We start from the raw sequence: 18329 nt of genomic DNA on the forward strand, positions 1-18329 counted from the left end.
GCAACCAAGCAGGGCTACTCTCTGTTTTGCAATTAAGAAGGTGAAAACCATGTCATCAAGCCTTTGTCCACATTCACGACAGTCATATACTACATCCCAACCTCACATGTATGGCCAAACGGTAATCACTAGAACTAAGTCCAAACTTTATGGAATTGGGAATTATATAGCATCAACTATGCTGCTGCACCTTTCCCTTGCAGAGATCTCAGACTAACCTTATCTTTTGTGGAGTCTAATTCTTTTTATGAATTTTTAGAGTGTTTGCTTGGTACGTTCCAAGCTCAGTTTACATTGGAGATTTTTGGTGTCATAAAGGGTGTCTGCGAAGGAATGGTTGTCAGGAATAGCAGACTTTAGTGCTATGCCTATCCTTTCTTCAAATTGGCAGACCAAAGATATGTCATTAGTAATGGAAGGCAACCGAGCAGGAAGTGCTTAGATAGATTGTACCCAACTTGCTATGAAAGCATCAGCAGACAGCGTCTCAATGTTAGTCAATCTGAATCGACCATTCCTAATGGGCAAAGTGGCTTGAAGCCTTTACTTGCTGGTTAGGTCAGGGCACTAAACTAACCGTATAAGTGTCAACTTTGTCAAGCTGTCATGAGCCTGACCTGATGAACGTACATGTTCTGGGTTCACAGGTCAGATACATGTGATAGGACAATATCTCATTGTATCAATTTATACGTGTGACATGTCCACGACTAGAGAGTGTACTGAGTTTCATTGCAATTACTGTAGCATGGCAGTGCTTGAGAGCCACTAAGAAGCACCGTCTCTAGAAAACTAGAGTGCCGTTTTTCTGCCCACCTAGATGGCTCAGACATCTGCTGAAGAAACCGGTGAGTTCGTCACCTCAACGGCCAAAATGCTCAAGATTAATAGACTGCAGTTGGAAATATTGCCAAAGGGCATCTATTTCATTCTTGTAATTTAGGATCTTCTGCTGTTACCTTTTTGATGCAGCAAATCTATCGACCTCAGAGACTTGGGAGGTGATCTCTTCATTCCATAGCTGTCTGTCTTTCTGTCTGAGGAATTGTCTCCGCCGTTCACAAGTTGAATCGAAACATGTCAATGTTGTCAGGAATTGTATTATCAAAGTACTAACCTTTTAGCACCACCTGTCCATGCAAATATAGACGCTGACCATTTTGGGTACGCAACACCATCTTGAGTGGGTGGGGTGAATGAGCTTCCTCTTCCTCATGACAAGAAACCAAGACACCAGTTTATAAACAGAATGGCCTGACATCTCAGTTTTTGGCCCAGAATCAGGACAGTACTTGTATTTAGATTTTTTCTTTAGCTGACCTTTCTAGCGAAGAGTAGGCAAGACGGATTTGGTGCACTCACAGAGAGGAGAATAATAAGATGCAAATTAGGTGCATTCTGGTGGATATGTATCCAACTATATTCTGCTGGTTTTCGAACACATTGGTAGACGCGCAAGAAGCAGAAAGTTCTTGAAGTGTTTTATCTAAATGATCTAGCATAGTAGAAACAGGTCAACGCTCTGTATGGGGTTAAGACATACTGTAGGAACAGATTGTTTGGCTTTCAGAGATGCAATGCATGATCATACTCAGAATTTCAAAGCTGTCTGTAACAATGAGATAGATGTATATGAATTGTTTGATATAGTTGTACAATAGGCCAGGATTGTAGAGGGTCTGGTTTATTTATATTAGTAGACATTCAGTCGTACTATATGTAGAGTACTTGATAAAAATAGATGTTATGTCTGTCTGCCTGCCTGCCTGCCTGCCTACCTGCCTGCTTGTCTACTTTTGTCTGTTTGTAGTATTTTGTGCATTTCCTCAACAACAGTCAAGTGTCTGTGTGTAGGGTATGGAAGAAATCTTGCAAGGGTTAATGCAATCAAGTGAAGCAGACTTGTCTAGCCAGCTTGAATATATCATCAAACAACTCAGAAATGAACAACCATGTGATGAGTCATCTGATGATGAAGGAGATGATGATGACGAAGAGGTTAGTTACTAGCATACTCTAGAAATGTTACTTTTTTGTCTAGACTATATCAGGTTAGAGATCATGTATTGTTTTAAATTGTTCAATAGTATGCATGAGTTTGCAGCATTACTCTTGCTATATTCACAGGAAAGTCACCAAGACTTCCATAAGCACAACAAGTGTAGTGGTAATTATGGCAAATGGTTTGGTATGATTTTCTAGCAATTGCTAGCTCTACCTGAACTTGCAGTAGAATCGTTTGTATAGTATATTGTTAGGCAGTAATAGAGCTGCTAAAACAATGCAGTAGAGCACTTTGTTTGTTTTATGAAACTTTATTATAACAAGTAGGTAAACCATGTTAGCATCAACTGACGTCTTTATCATGTTGTCTGTATGCACAGCATGTTGTGCTTAATGCTTGTATGTATGACCATTGCTAGTGTGATTTATATTGACTTTCCCATCCAGTTCATACGTGGTTTCATGTTTGTACTCTTTTGTCTTGATTTACTGAGATATTACTTTCTAGGTGAAGTTGGCTTCAAACATTTTATGTTTCTTCCCCACTTTTTTGTAGGAAGATGCTGAATCACTAGATGTTGACTTAGATGAAAGTTTAGCTGTTCTCAGTCCAAGACACGGTGAGCTGACAGGGGACAGACTCTTGTATGAGCGATATCTTTGGGTAAGAAATGACCAGTTTGTGCTATTTGTTTCTTGTAGACACGTTGCATTGATTGATGCCACAGAACAGACATTAATTAGCTGGTGGCTGGATTTGTTATGTCAGAGTTAATTACGTCATTAGAATTAGCTATAATTGGTCAATGTATAGCCATCATTGCCTTCTTGATCTCTTTCAAAGGCTCATGCTATGCTGTAGGTATTGTTTGTGGTGTCCTGCAATGATGTGGCTGCTCGTCTTCTGATACAGTATAGTATTTTGTATTTCTGTTTCAGCTATTTTGCCCTTAGGCTGGTTTCTAGTTGTTGCCATAATTTGTGTGATGAGAAAAGTGTGTGTAATGTGTAGAGTTGTAAAATGACATTTGGTGCATGCCAGTGTGAAAGGATGTGTAGAATGCTTTGAGTGGCAAAATATGTTGACGGTTGCAAATTACTAGCAACTCATTATTGCAACTGTGGTGTAGTTTGGTAATTGTACTAGAATAATATATTGTGTTTCAGTAGATGTTAGTCCAGGTCTTGTAGTCTCTTGAATTTAGAATTTCGTCTGTGTCGTAGCTAGAGGCTAGTATGTTGGTAAGGCAGTTATGCCTATGCAGTTGAATGACTAAACCAACCAACCATGTTTTAATACCAGTCTTTTTATTTGGGTTGTTGTATACTGTCAGCCGTTGCACACTTGTTGTTTGTTTTATTTGTCCTGATGTCTTACTTAAGTAAGTGCTAGAATTTTTCTTTGTGCAGTTCATGACATCAAGCACAGAAAGAAAGCCAAGACAGCAGGTGGATAAGATCTTCTGTTACTTTGTTTTCGATACTTGTTTGCTCACTGTACTTGTTTTCAAATTTTTGTTACAAAGCAGTTAGAGCCAGTCAAAGATTATATTCCCTTACAGAGACCAGTCACCCCCAAGATGCATGGAGAACCATCATCAGGTGAATTTGATACATGATTGTGTAACACTTTTGGAATGGATTACGTTGATCTTGATGTCTTGAAAGAGGGAGGGAAGGAGGGAGGAAGGGAGAGGGGACAGAAGAGAGGGTGAGGAGGAGGAGGGACTCTGTTCACCCATAATTCAACTGAAGTGGAAGCAAGTAGACTTTGCTTGTAGTAATAATGTTGGAGTCACGAGTCGCATTTCTGTGTCAACATATCAAGATTTAAGCAACAGCAGCAAGCACTTTTTTATTATTTTAGCCAAATTTTATGTTTATATTTTGATAACGAATATTATGCAACAAATAAAGAAATTGAACTAAATGTTGATGTTGATAATAGAAGTAAACTGACATTTTCAATTTTGGGTATTCATTCTTATTTGATTTCACAAACCTTTCTTGTAATTATCAGAACATGATGTCCGATTAAAAAGGTTGCCTTATGTTCCAGTCGAATAGAATTGACCTCTTGAGAGGGGACCCTTGATTCAGTTTTTAGTGCATGTGGTGCTGAGTTGAAATTGCATTTGCCTGGCATCGTCATTACGTCGATTTGTCTTCTCATTTGGCTCAAAATCCATATGATGATAGCTGATGTACATGATTGCAGTGAAGACTATCTTACAGTGAAGACTATCTTACAGTGTCCTTTGTGCCTCATGTGCGATAAAAGTCAAACAGACACTGCAGGAAACCTGCACATAGATTTAAGTGGATAAGGTGTGTTTTGGGCCAGATCCACTATCTCGTTCTAAACATATGAATGATTCACTGGGACAGGAGGTGCAGCACGCAAACCCATACGTCAGGATGCAGGTGATTTGCCAGGAACACCTATGTGAGTCCCGTGTAGACAATATCAGCAATACTTGAAGGAGTTCTGTGAACTGTTGAACCATGAACCATCAGAGGAGAGAACTAACTCAAGGCTACGAGCAAGGCGGCACAAGCTTTCGTGGCAGCCTGATCTTGCTATGTCATAGTGCTGTCTTTAAGCATCTGGAACATTTTCATGAAACAGCAGTGCCACGTGCTGCACCATCCATCCCTGTTTGCACCACTGCTGTCAATCCATGACTGCTTATTCAACAGACTGAACCTGCTTATATCGCAGCTAACTTCCATATATGGAGGTCATAACAATATGGCAAGTTTGATTCAGTAATAATCTATAGTGTATTATCAGCAGTGAGAGTCGTGGTCTTTTTGCTATTCTTCTTTCCAAACTGATGTTACGTTTTTGAGAAGGTGGATGCATACAGACTAGGGCTAGTCTAGTAGACCCGGGGTATCTCCACATCTGACAACGATGTTAAGTCTTTGACGATGCTAATGTCACTTTTTTGTCATCACTGCTTCTGGTTTTTCTGTAGTGTCTTTGCTTTTGCCCCCTGCTTGATTTCTTGGTGCACTGTACAGCTTTCCCAGCTGGCTTGACAACAACTGGCATGGAAAACTGCAAACACTGAGGTTGCAGCACTTAGTGTACAGCAAATTGAGTCCAATGCGGGTACTTTGATGAGTGTGGAAGGCATGTTGGAATACCACTATTGCTCCACTTTTTGTATGGCAAAGTTTTATCCTTTGGTCTCGGCTTAATAAACAAATTCAAGATCATATGTTGTATTGTGGTTACCATCATTGTGTAGGTCCAACAACACTGGAAACATTGAAGTGTGTAGTTACTTACAGCAAGTAGGCTTAGGTCATAGGGGTTTGTTTTACAGCATATCTCTAAAGACATCATTAGTGTAGATTAAGGAAGTCAGAGAGTCAGAGTTTATCATGTTACAATATTGCTATTTGGTTTCTTCTAAGTAATAAATTCTTGATAGATCAGCACAATACATCTTGCAATTTTACAGTTTCTTGTGAATTCAATAAATATCTATGTCTGACCAGTATTAGTAATGCTTGATTACAACATTTCCTGGTCTGGCATTTGTTAGAAAACATTCAGAGTTACAATTTGGTCTGATGTGAGAGCACATATACATACCTTTCGCATGTAGGCATTAAGCAGTAGTAACATATGCTTATATTTCCTTTTTGCATGTTGCTAATTTAAACAGTAGACTTATTTACTTACTGTACCAGCCCAAGATTGGATGTTTTTGGATTACAAAAACATTAGGAATCAGAGATTCTCCTCTATGCAAATTACTAAATGTTTAATTATATGACTACATTTGCTTACAAAATAGGTCTGAATGTTATTGCATTGGTTTTAGGTGCAGGTGGTACAAGCCAACTAGCTTCTTCAAATGTGTATGTTGTTAGATATCTGGGTGTATAGATGTATTAGTAATACTTTGGACTGACTCAGGGTGGTTCGTTGTGATGTTCCTGATCGTGATCAAATCTCCACAGGACCGAAGACCAGGTCAAGCAGACAGGCAAGTAGATTATATAGAAAGCTACTGTAACAATTTATGGGAATTTGTTCATGGAAACAATTAACAGTATATTTTGTGTGTGTGTGTGTGTGTGTGTGTGTGTGTGTGTGTGTGTGTGTGTGTGTGTGTGTGTGTGTGTGTGTTTACATGTTTGTACGTGTGTCAGTGTGTACATGTGGTGTGTGTGCATGCATGTTGTGAATGAGCACTCTAGTTGATTGAGTTACTAACATGGTTGTTTGTGTTTTATAGAATTCACGTCCAACAAGTGGACAAGGTTTGTTGTGGTTGGTTGTCTTTGAAAGTAGCAACTAAATGTTTTATTCAGAACAGAGACCAGCTAGCTCAAATTCAAGCAGACCAGGATCAAGAGAGTCACACCTCACACGGAATACTAAATCCAGTAAAGGTCATTTGTTCTGTTTGTGATTACTAGTACAATTGTTTTGTCTATTTGTTTGTCCATTTGTCTCTTTTCTGTGCATCTATTCATATGTTATTAATTATTTGTTGTTGTTCCTTTGTTTGACCTCGTTGTGTGTCTGAATGCTTAATGGGTTGTTTTTGCACACAAAAAAAATTAAAGAAACAAACAAGACCAGTAGAAGATAGGCCCAAGAGTCACAGCTATCTTTAAAATATATTGGCTTGTTCTTCCAACATGCTAACGCTGTCAAGTCCTGAAACGTCTGGCATTATCTGGTGTCTTCATAAGGTAGTCATCAGTTTCATTAAATTTCTACTGGTCAACTAGGCCAGTGAATGAGAAACCAAATACTCGTGTACGTGCTACATCGGAGTGTGTATGCATGCTATCACAACCCAGCTGGATTGGAGACACAAGGATGTTGCTAATTTAAACAGTAGACTTATTTACTGTATCTGCCCAAGCTTGGATGTTTTTGGATTACAAAAACATTAGGAATCAAGAGATTCTCCTCTGTGCAAATTACTAAATGTTTAATTATATGACTGCATTTGCTTACAAAATAGGTCTGAATGGTATTGTATTGTTTTTAATTGCAGGTGGTACGAGCCAACTAGCTTCTTCAAATGTGTATGTTGTTGGATATCTATGGGTATACGTATAGATGTATTAGAAATACTTTGAACTGACTCAGGGTGGTTCCTTGTGATGTTCCTGATCGTTATCAAATCTCCACAAGACCGAAGACCAGGTCAAGCAGACAGGCAAGTAGATTTATCATTATATAGAAAGCTACTGTAATGATTTATGGGAATTTGTTTATGGAAACAATTAACAGTATATTTTGTGTGTGTGTGTGTGCACGTGCATATGCTTGTGCGTGTGTACGTGTGTGTGTGTGTGTGTGTGTGTGTGTGTGTGTGTGTGTGTGTGCACGTGCATATGCTTGTGCGTGTGTGTGTGTGTGTGTGTACATGTTTATACGTGTGTCAGTGTGTACATGTGGTGTGTGTGTGTGTGTGTGTGTGTGTGTGTGTGTGTGTGCATGCATGTTGTGAATGAGCACTCTAGTTGATTGAGTTACTAACATGGTTGTTTGTGTTTTATAGAATTCACGTCCAACAAGTGGACGAGGTTTGTTGTGGTTGGTTGTCTTTGAAAGTAGCAACTAATTGTTTTATTCAGAACAGAGACCAGCTAGCTCAAATTCAAGCAGACCAGGATCAAGAGAGAAACACCTCACACGGAATACTAAATCCAGTAAAGGTCATTTGTTCTGTTTGTGATTACTAGTACAATTGTTTTGTCCATTTGTTTGTCCGTTTGTCTCTTTTTTGTGTGCATCTCTTCATATGTTATTAATTATTTGTTGTTCCTTTGTTTGACCTCGTTGTGTGTCTGAATGCTTAATGGGTTGTTTTTGCACACAAACAAAATTAAAGAAACAAACAAGACCAGTAGAAGATAGGCCCAAGAGTCAACAGCTATCTTAAACATATATTGGCTTGTTCTTACCACATGCTAACGCTGTCAAGTCCTGAAAGGTTTGCCATTATCTGGTGTCTTCATAAGGTAGTTATCAGTTTCATTAAATTTTTACTGGTCAACTAGGCCAGTGAATGAGAAACCAAATACTCGTGTACGTGCTACATCAGAGTGTGTATGCATGCTATCACAACCCAGCTGGATTGGAGACACAAGGATGAGCATAGCGTAACTAATTTCTATCATATTAAATCTTATCTATCACCCTATGACAATTACTTCCAGGCACTGTCTACGTCTTGCCATATTGTACTATATATATATATATATATATATATATATATATATATATATATATATATATATATATATATATATATACATTTATTGTAAAGAAAATGGATGCTATCTTGCTTTCTTTTGTACAAGTATTTGAGTGGACTGTGTTTGACTGTTTGTATCATTTTAGCAGCTGACGAAACGAGTAGTGTCTCCAGTGCAGCACCGGGTGGGTACTGCCTGACATGTGTATTGACTGCCTTAATTTTTGGTTTCAACAAATTTCTTTGTATCTAGTCGATGTTCAAGCATCAATATTGCTGTCAGAGGCGATTGGGGTTTACAAATTGTTTGTTTCTGATAGTAATAGGCATTCATGATGTCTTGTTTGTTTCTTTAGGAAGATGCCACGGTTGTTGCTGCAGAAAGCAATCCTAAACCTCTTCAGGGTCAAGGAACAAGGTACTTCACATGTCTTGATTCTGTAGAGTATGGACAGCTTTATTACAGTATGATCATTCCAGTGTGCATATAGATATGCATATAGTGCGTGAGTGTAGTGTATGAACGTAAGGTTGTTGTATTTAATAGTGTTCTCCCCAGAATATCTCAAAGGCGTGGCGGTGTAGGCGTGGCTAAATAAAAACGTACTTATGGGCGTGGTTGTTTCGAAACGTGGGCGTGGTCATCTGAGTGGGTTTCCCGGCTTTGCGGTGAGCAACATAGGGTGCTTGTGTTTGGTCTAAAATGTTAGCTGTGCAACAATTCTATGCGTGGAGAGAGTACAACACAAGCAAGCTATCATTAACCCTCTAGCGCCCCGCTTTTCGTCCGGGCTACTTTCTAATCTGAATGTCGAAAACCTGCGCCTCCCCAATATATTCCAAGCCAATATAAATCACAAAATCGATTTTAATAGCTCTCGTTAGTAACATAGCACTAGTAGACAAGTTCGCTAAGCAGTCGGTGACAATTTTTCATGCTGATATGGACGCTAAAGACGTGCACAGTGTATTGGCATGCTTGCCGAGATCTACAAGTCGAAACTGCGAACGTGTCTAAACTAACCTGAGCAATGCTTTCGCTAAGTTTGGCTTTGGGCCGATACCGTTCAAGTGCGTTTTGGCGTCTGTAATCAGTGCATTGTCTTACATCCTGTGTCGGGTAACGCCTCCCAGATCGGCTTCCGTAGGTGCCTAAAACGCCACTGGAAGAACGAGAAATTGAGCTATCACTTCAACAACACAATTTGATGCATTGATGTACTTTTTCGTGCGACCTTGTATTCTCTCAACGCATCAATAACGACTCCACGGCACAAACGGCTGTCGAGGGCGTGACTCACATACGGATTGGAATGTGAGCGAATACGCCACCAAATGATGTTGGATCGAATTCCAAACAACGTCTTAAGTATATTTTGGACATAGCGGTCTCTATGACGTTGCTTTTGGACTTTCCACAACAACAACAACAAGTGTTCTATAGTCGTCTAGACGAGAACCCGAACTACTGGTCTCCCATTTCTTGCCTAGAACATAGATAGTAAGGCGTGACAGGATAAGTCAAGGAGTGGCGGCGTTAGCCAAGGGATGGCGGGATTAGGGATGGCGGGATTAGGGATGGCGGGATTAGGGATGGCGGGATTAGGGATGGCGGGATTAGGGATGGCGGGATTAGGGATGGCGGGATTAGGGATGGCGGGATTAGGGATGGCGGGATTAGGGATGGCGGGATTAGGGATGGCGGGATTAGGGATGGCGGGATTAGGGATGGCGGGATTAGGGATGGCGGGATTAGGGATGGCGGGATTAGGGATGGCGGGATTAGGGATGGCGGGATTAGGGATGGCGGGATTAGGGATGGCGGGATTAGGGATGGCGGGATTGGGCGTGTCCTTGTAAAATTTAGTCAAGGCGTGGCGGGCCGCCACGTCTTGAGATGCCTGGGGAGAACACTGGTACTATAGCTAAGAGTTGTTGTTAGTGGAAACTTTGACTCTAGACTTTGAATGTTCTGAGTTTGGAGTAAGTGAGTGAGTTAAACTGGTTTAGGTTGTATCATCAGTTTCAATATGAATAACTATCAAAGCAGTGAATATGTACAGGGCCTTTAGACACGGTCAGTATACTATTAGATGTTACTGCGTTTCTATTTAGTGTCTCATGGAGGTAGTACAAGACACGACTGCTGCACCGTGTGTGTGTGTGTGTGTGTGTGTGTGTGTGTGTGTGTGTGTGTGTGTGTGTGTGTGTGTGTGTGTGTGTGTGTGTGTGTGTTCAATCTTTGATGCCCATTCCACTCTACATGTAGGATGACAGATTGGTCACATTGACGTCCATGTGTGCTTGTTTGCTACCATAATTGCAAAACATACGTATTGGACCATACTATCTGTCTACAGATTATGTCTTTGTTCTCAGTGTAGATGAATACATGGCAGCATTTGCCACCAGACCGAAAATACCTCGAAGTCCAAGTGGATTTCAGAGTGATCAGCAACTGCCTCGGTCACGTAGTGTTCCAAATGAGTCAGAGTCTGCGTTATCTGCATTATCTTATGAGGAAGACGTCAGTCAAAGGAGGAGTCGTGCAGATGACCCTATCTTTGCCATCAGATCCTCATCATCTTCTCCTTCTCGACCAGTCAGGGCTCGCACTGGAAATTCGTCTGGACCTAGTTCCAGACAGAGCAGATCTAAAAGTAAGACACACTTTGTAACTATAACATTTCCAGTTGCATTGCCAGGTCTTCGGCCTGTTAAAGGATCATGACACAAAATATTGTTTGCAGTTTGCAGACACTATTGGATATGAATTAGACGTAGCCAAACCTTACGTGGCACGGTGCCCAGTTTGATCAATTAGTTTGTATCTGTTGAACATTATTTGTTTGATTTATGTACAGCAAATGGTTTATGCTCCAATACTGTAATCTTATGTGCTTTAGAAAGTGTATGGAATGAGCTCTGCTTGTGCTGCCTTTTTAATAGGTTTTGGCAGTTGTGGCAGCTCAGGCTGTGGTAGGAGACTTACTTGCTAGCTGAACAGCAATATGGCAATGTCTCTGCTTGCCAGTTTGGAATGATGATGTAAACATTTATGGACACAAGACAATTATAGATACCGAAAATAGCTTCATAGTTACAAGTAGTGTCATATGTTAAAGCAAGTTGCCAGCGACGGCACTCTTGCTGTCTTGCAATTGTCTGGTATCTTTCTTTAACATTTCCGAGTCTAATTTTAGTCTCTCTGCCTCACTGTCATAGTCTGTGTGTCTTCTGTCTCCTTTGGCAGGTGTTAAGTCTGAGGTGTCTCTGCAGTTCAGTTCTGTCTGTAGATGCCCTCTCACTGTGGAATTTCTTGTTACGGTTGTTGTGTCACTCCCTGTTTTTTTAAAAATAAGATGAAAAAGCAGAGATCTCGCATGAATTCTATCTAAAGTATAACTTAAGTGCACATTCAATGAAACTGACACAGTTTGGGTTTGGTGGTCTTGTCTCAGGTCCTCAATCAAATAGGCCACGGTTGGTAGTTCGATCCCTTGCCATGTTAAATGTTCTTGTTCCTTTCTCTCTACCTCTCTTATGAGCTTGCCCTTTCGGTTATTTGTTAGTCATTTAGACAAAAAATGGAGTGGGGAAAATGTAAGTACACTGTATTAATTAAGAGGAAACCAGCAAGAAATCCTAGAAAGAGCAAGGATTTTGAGGAATTCACACCTATTAGTTGCGGACTCTAGTTTACATTGGGGACCCATTTATCGAAACTAACATTGTCACAATAATTTTTATTTATCAAGTGTGTCTGGAGAATCTATCTATACATATGAAAACACGAAATCTTGTTATTTATTTGCCTACTTTCTCACGTTTTGCTCAGTTACCGGATAGATGTATAGATAGCCAAGAAGCAAACGAAACTTATCAGACAGAGTTGCTACATCTTCTTGTAGGATCAAGGGGTATTAATTATTTTCTGGAGACAAGGTGTTCTTTGTGCAAGTTGTGCAAACCGTTTAGACAAGGTTTAGATTTGTAGTTTAGAAACATTGTCACATCTGTGGTAGAATCATTGTTTTGCTGTTGGATCCTCCATAGTTTTTTATCTATGGATCAAAACATAGTTTGATGTTGTAGAAACCCACTAGGGGTGTACCTTATTGTCTGTTAATAGTTTATATAGTAAGAGTCATTGGCTGGATCATAGGTGTTACAGAAGTTTCTAATTCTGAAAAGACACTTTCAGTGTATTGACACGCACTGTTGTATTTTTTGTGGATTAAAGTTGCATGCATTCATGATTATAATGATATATGAATTTATTATCATGTATAGATTAATTCAGAAGCACTTATGTTTGATGTTTGTTCAGTCTGATGAGATATAATATAAACAGTAAAAGGAAATTGATATGTTGTAGGTGGTACATCTACCAGATCAAGGAGGAAGGAGGTGAACTGACTGATCAGTTATCGAATTGTTACATTCCTTATATATTTTGTTATGAAATTGAGTATAGCACAAGCGTGCAGCAGCTATAAATTAACCGCTAGTCGATAGATGTTGAGAATAATGACTTTTCTAGAGTTAGCATTGAAATTTTTGTGATCCGCAGCAATCCGCCCCGCGTACACCGAAGGTCTGGCCCCGCGAGACTAAGCGCTTACTGTCAAAGTATACGGGTTTGAGTGCCGTCGTCTGTGCTAGCTCAACGCTCGCGCCGTCGCGGCTGTTCTCAACGTTCTCAGTAAGCCTAGTATGGCCGGAGCGGCGGTCGGCACACAGTTTGGCGACTACGTTTCCGCTCTTCGTCCCTGGTCATTTTCAACGTCTCTCGTTCCTGTCATGTTGGGCACAGCGTTGGCATATCGCGCGACAGGAGTCATCCACATCCCTCTTCTCTTCTTAACGTCAATATCTGTATTAACAGTACACGGTGCAGGAAACCTAGTCAATACATACTATGACTATATGAAGGGAGTTGACAAGGCAGACAATGTGGGGATCTGGAACAGAGTGTTGGTGGACAGAAAGTTGAGTCCCCACCAGGTGGCAACTTTTGGTGGTGCATTGTATGCTGTTGGAACCATCATGTTTGCTATGATTGTTAGCCTATCGTCGGCTCGGATTGATCGATTGGCGTTGTTGTTTTTTGGAGGTTTGTCTGGATCATTTTTATACACTGGAGGGATCGGATTGAAATACTATGCTGTCGGTGATGTTGTTGTGCTATTGACGTTTGGGCCTGTTTCGGTCTTGTTTGCGTATACAGTTCAGACTGGTAGTTTATCGGTCGCTCCTATCTTTCTTGACATACCTCTTGCTCTTCACGTTGAAGCGGTTCTTCATGTCAAGCATGCTCGAGATGCTGCATTTCATCAAAAAGTTGGGCTTGTGACATTACCTAATGTTCTTGGTCGAACACTTTCCTATTTCTATTTCACATTGCTCCTATTCGTTCCCTATTTCACTTTCATTGCTTTCGGTATCTATTACTCAAGGTACTTTTGGATACCGGCGGCTACTGTTCTTTACGCGTTTGATCTTGAGAAAAAGTTCAGATCTGAAGATCTGACTGACATGCCAGAGAAAACTGTCCGGCTTCACTTGCCTGTAGCATGCTTGTATATAGTTTGTTGCTTACTTGCAGGTCAAATTCCATTTGTATGATTCAATTAATATCAACTAACTAATTCATTTTCATAATGGTTGTGGTCAAAATTATTTGATTTCATCTCTGAGAAAACTTTTTTGATGAAGTCATTCAATACTCGGCTAGAGTTTGCTCCAGACTTCACCATTTGTTGTGTTGCCTTGGCGATAACAGCTGACCTTGTGTCAAATTCCTCTACCCATGACCTCAGACTGTTGTCCATCTTCATGCCTGGAACAGCAGGTTGTGGTCGCGGGCAGCCATAGTGACTATCATTGGCTTGAAATGTTGGTGGCTTTTGCCTTTTAGCATCGGCCAGAAGTTCCTCAAAAACACGATCGCAAACATGACATTCGAAACCATCGATGAAATTTTCTTGTTCAATGTCATCAACTCCCCAAGTTCGGGATTTCATAGTGTTTTTCAACAATGAATTAGTGATTTTCCCTGGATTTTTAAAGTCAAAATACTGTTCATACTCATCATCATTTTCATCCAGGAATTTGATGTAATTTGCTAGAGCTTCTACAGTAGGATAATCATTGGCCAATATAAGAGCTTTTGTGGTTGGCATCCAGTCTTGTACGGATGGTGATCCCATGTATATTGGCAATGAACCCAGACTAAGTGTACGCCACAGTTTCTCTGTGATGTAATCATTGCATACTGCATTCTCAAATGAGACCGTGAATTTATACTTGGCAATGATCTTGTGGAAACCTTCTTTGTCCATTGTAAGAGGGTCAACATACTCATCAGGAAGATCTTTATTATGCAGACATTTTCCAAGCGAATCAACTTTAATGTATTCCATAAGCTTCTTGACATATCTGTCTCGGTCTGATGGAACGTCACAATCTGACTGAACATATAGAACGGGTGCCAGCCCTTGTTCACTAATAAATCGATTTTTTTCCAACACATCAAACAGCAGCGGTGCAGTAAGATATTCCATAGATGGCAAGTATTGTAAAGTAATTGGATATGATGATTCTCTTCTGAATGTGCATGTGTGATTAAAGAGACTGATAATCGGTTTGTGTACAATAGGCCAATTATTTTTTGGTGATTCCTCATGCAGAAGTGCCCAATCGTGTTTTGACTGACGTGGTAGAGGCAGATCTTTGAACTTCAAGTCTGTTCCATACCACATGAGTGCGCGAGTTTTTGTATGATCTTTCAGCTCACGATTGTGTGAGAACAAGCAACGACCGTGTCCACACTGACGAACAATATGTTTATGTCCTGTAAATGGTGTCCACCATATGATAATAGGAAAACGATTCTGCACTGGATACTTCATCTTAGGAAGCTTGGTAGCCCGTGTCTCATCAGAAAATGTGAATTCCTCCTTTGTGTTGTCAATTTGTTCTTCAGGAGGGTTTGCATATTCAGTAAAATCCCATCCTGGTAGATGTATTTGTATTGTTTGCTCATCCTCTGTCAGTGAAAGAGCCTCCACCTTTCTGCTCTGAATCAAAGACCTAGCAAAGAAATTGTAGACTTAGAAATTAATATCAATGTCAGTATGGTGAATGTCAGTATGGTGACTACAGCTGTGTCGTTATTAGAGGACACTGAAAGATGTGAGCAGCTATAATGTTGATATATTTATACAACAAATTCTACAAATCTCGTAGCAAGTGCATTGCTACTTTGAAGTTTCAATCCTTCAAACCTCCCCATTCCAATACGTATGTCAATATGGTCAAGGCAGCAGTAGGCTTGAGTGTAATGTTTGTAAAGAAATTACTACTAGTACCTGTGTGATGGTCACTACTAGAATAGATTACGAGCAGCAATTGTCAGCCTAGATCTGCAGTATGCTTTAGTTGAGATATCTGTCCTCAACATCTGCACTTGAATTTACACATGTAAAATTTACTAGATTGCAGTTATAGCAGACATGAAAATTACTATTTTGAATTAAAAAATTAATTGTGAGTAAGTAAACAAGTACGATTCTAACTGTACAACTGCCAAAGACATACTACAGTTTCTCTTTCCCATGCAAATTGTGGTATATTCAATAATTGTCTCAAAGCTAATCTACTTTTGGCAAATGCTTTGTTCTCTGTCAAGCCAATAAAACACCCCTGAGTCTAAAGCTGTTGTAATCGATCACCATATACATGTATTACTACTATTACAATAACATCATACTGCTATAACATTCTTGAGCAAAACTTACTCTTCACAACCATCAAGAAGCAAAACCAAAATCATACCTGCCAGACATCATATTGCTCTTGCCGCAGATGAGGCTTGTCTCGGCTAGAAGAGTTGTAGCAAATAACTGAACTTTGCGTAATTTTAGTTTGGTTGGTCTATAGCATTTAGCTGTTAGTAGTTGATATGTTTAGATCTGTACGTAGTATAATATATTGACATACATTACCAGTTTCATTATTATCAAGTAATAATCTAGTGTTTTGTTTGTGCAGATATTATAATTAATATAATATTATATTGGTATACACCATTCTTAAGCAAAAAGTTACTCTAACAACCATCAAGGAGCAATCTAGAATTTCTGTTTAGTATCAGTGGGGCATAAGATATCATCACAGCGTTGACTGGACTACCAGAAGGAACACATTGGATTCTCTGGTTTGGCTGATGATATCTCACTCTCAACAGGTTCAATCCTGTGGCATAAAACATTACTCCTGCCAGTGTGGCAAAACAAGTTTTCAACAATGACAGTAGCAGACAATTAAACCAGCAACAAGAGTCACTTCAAGAAAGCTCTCCCAATTTTTCATGGCACTCACTTTGAGCACCACAGCAACAGATACACACCCTTGGATTGCATCGAAGACATTGAGCAGAAATCAGTTATATCATCTAGTTCCATCAGCACTGGAAGAATCCTCTGAAGCATAAATTTGGTTCAATGACAGACCCCAGTTGCTGCTCACAAGAAGCATCCCCAGTGGGACCTCTGCTTGAAAGACTTGCAACCAGGTAGTACACACTTTTGGGTGGTTAGCCTGTAAGTGTGGGAGCCTGTTGTTTCAACACTACAGAAGGCAAAGCCTACCAAGAGACATCAAGAGGAGCCCAGCCCTTCCTTACCCCACTATTATTACCATACTACTCCACATAAAAGCGCATGCGCTTATATGTGAAATTAGGCTTTTTCAGGAATGAGACAAGCTGATAAGGATACAAGTGCATGCACCTATAAGTGAACAACTGAAATTCATTGATTGATGATTGGATTGACTAGCATTATAATAAAACTGACACGTCAACCATACTACTCTAAGTCAGGTAGCATTTTTCTTAATTAAAGTACTATCATAATCACTAGAATAGATGACAACTGTGAACAAGAAATTGTGGTACTGTGTGGATATAATACCAGAGATTGTAGAAAACGTCAATTTCAAAATTCTATGGAACGTGCTGATCCAGACAGATAGTAACAGCCAACAAACCGAACATGATACTCTTTAACAAGAAGTAACGCCAACTTCATATTGCAGAATTTTCGTGCCCATTTGACTCCACACAAGAAACATGTTGTGAAGCAGACAAATATCAACCATTCAGTTACCATTGCTGGTGGAGATGACTCAGCTGTATCATGCTTGGAACATTTCTGTCTGTCACTTATCTGTGATGTGATGATGATGATGACATCATCATCACTATTACTAATAGTAGTAGTATTTGAAACGTGCCTAATGTATTTCAATATTACACTATAGTGCTATGCGTATATATGTCAGCATCACAACAAGATGCACCCTAACAAAGCTAAAACAACGCAAAGTTCAGTTGTTGGCCACATTATTACTATTATTAGACCTCTACGTCGCACACAGTAACACATTATGATACGAGTATTTACCATATAAGTTAATTAATCAATTCAATAATAATTAATTAATGTTTGAGGTACGTACCATTGTAAAGATCGATAACTTGAAATTTCGTTAGCGAGAGGTGCGCTTTCTTCACGCTCCTCATTGTACTGTATAAGCTGCAGCAGACCGTCCCACAAACCCTCCTGAATCTCTTCTTCGTCATAATAATAGAGTGAAGGAGAGTTCATCACGACGATAATACGGCTCCCAACAAAGAGGACAACAAAAACAATTACCAAGAGCGTCATCCATCGACGAAGAATGGGAGGAAAACGAACCATTAGCTGTGATGTAAAAACTGAGAGTCACGTGTCACTTGCCCCGCCTTCGTGTTACTCTAACGTGCGTTAGCCAATTACGCTTAGTCTATCTAGACACTTTCCCAAGCACTGGCTTGACAAGAACTGCTGCGGACAGTACCTTGCTGTAAGCACACCACCGGTACAGTAGTGTGTGTGTGGTGTGGTGTGTGTGTGTGTGTGTGTGTGTGGTGTGTGTGTGTGTGTGTGTGTGTGTGTGTGTGTGTGTGTGTGTGTGTGTGTGTGTGTGTGTGTGTGTGTGTGTGTGTGTGTGTGTGTGTGTGTGTGTAAAACGGGTGGG

General features: G+C 40.0%; 3 protein-coding genes across 7 annotated transcripts in view; 2 read left to right on the forward strand and 1 right to left on the reverse strand.

Annotated features, from left to right (window-relative positions):
* Positions 1–12800, forward strand: part of LOC134182155 (lisH domain-containing protein ARMC9-like) — a 39873-nt gene extending 27073 nt beyond the window's left edge. The window contains exons 17-33 of one of the 5 annotated variants that reach the window (XM_062649513.1): positions 1855–1998; positions 2561–2668; positions 3415–3453; positions 3531–3606; positions 5844–5880; positions 5939–6008; positions 6261–6285; positions 6337–6417; positions 7035–7065; positions 7130–7199; positions 7545–7569; positions 7621–7701; positions 8390–8428; positions 8497–8537; positions 8600–8661; positions 10623–10903; positions 12622–12800. In XM_062649513.1, the coding sequence (XP_062505497.1) occupies positions 1855–1998; positions 2561–2668; positions 3415–3453; positions 3531–3606; positions 5844–5880; positions 5939–6008; positions 6261–6285; positions 6337–6417; positions 7035–7065; positions 7130–7199; positions 7545–7569; positions 7621–7701; positions 8390–8428; positions 8497–8537; positions 8600–8661; positions 10623–10903; positions 12622–12662 (1251 nt within the window). In that variant the 3' untranslated portion in view covers positions 12663–12800. Of the gene's footprint in view, positions 1–1854; positions 1999–2560; positions 2669–3414; positions 3454–3530; positions 3607–5843; positions 5881–5938; positions 6009–6260; positions 6286–6336; positions 6418–7034; positions 7066–7129; positions 7200–7544; positions 7570–7620; positions 7702–8389; positions 8429–8496; positions 8538–8599; positions 8662–10253; positions 10321–10622; positions 10904–12621 lie in introns of those variants that run through there. The other 4 variants (XM_062649514.1, XM_062649517.1, XM_062649516.1 and 1 more) reach the window with 4 other exon arrangements.
* Positions 12801–12933: 133 nt separating this feature from the next.
* Positions 12934–13871, forward strand: LOC134182253 (ubiA prenyltransferase domain-containing protein 1-like). The gene has a single exon (XM_062649639.1). It carries the CDS (start codon positions 12960–12962, stop codon positions 13869–13871), a length of 912 nt encoding a protein of 303 aa, XP_062505623.1. The 5' UTR covers positions 12934–12959.
* LOC134182252 (alpha-(1,3)-fucosyltransferase 10-like) lies at positions 13857–18045 on the reverse strand. The gene is made up of 2 exons (XM_062649638.1): positions 17769–18045; positions 13857–15338 (listed from the first exon to the last, which is right to left on the reverse strand). Exons 1-2 carry the CDS (start codon positions 18008–18010, stop codon positions 13883–13885), a joined length of 1698 nt encoding a protein of 565 aa, XP_062505622.1. The 5' UTR covers positions 18011–18045; the 3' UTR covers positions 13857–13882.
* Between the last annotated feature and the right edge of the window lie 284 nt (positions 18046–18329).

This window comes from Corticium candelabrum, chromosome 7, assembly GCF_963422355.1.
Source record: "Corticium candelabrum chromosome 7, ooCorCand1.1, whole genome shotgun sequence".
Classification (NCBI taxonomy): domain Eukaryota; kingdom Metazoa; phylum Porifera; class Homoscleromorpha; order Homosclerophorida; family Plakinidae; genus Corticium; species Corticium candelabrum.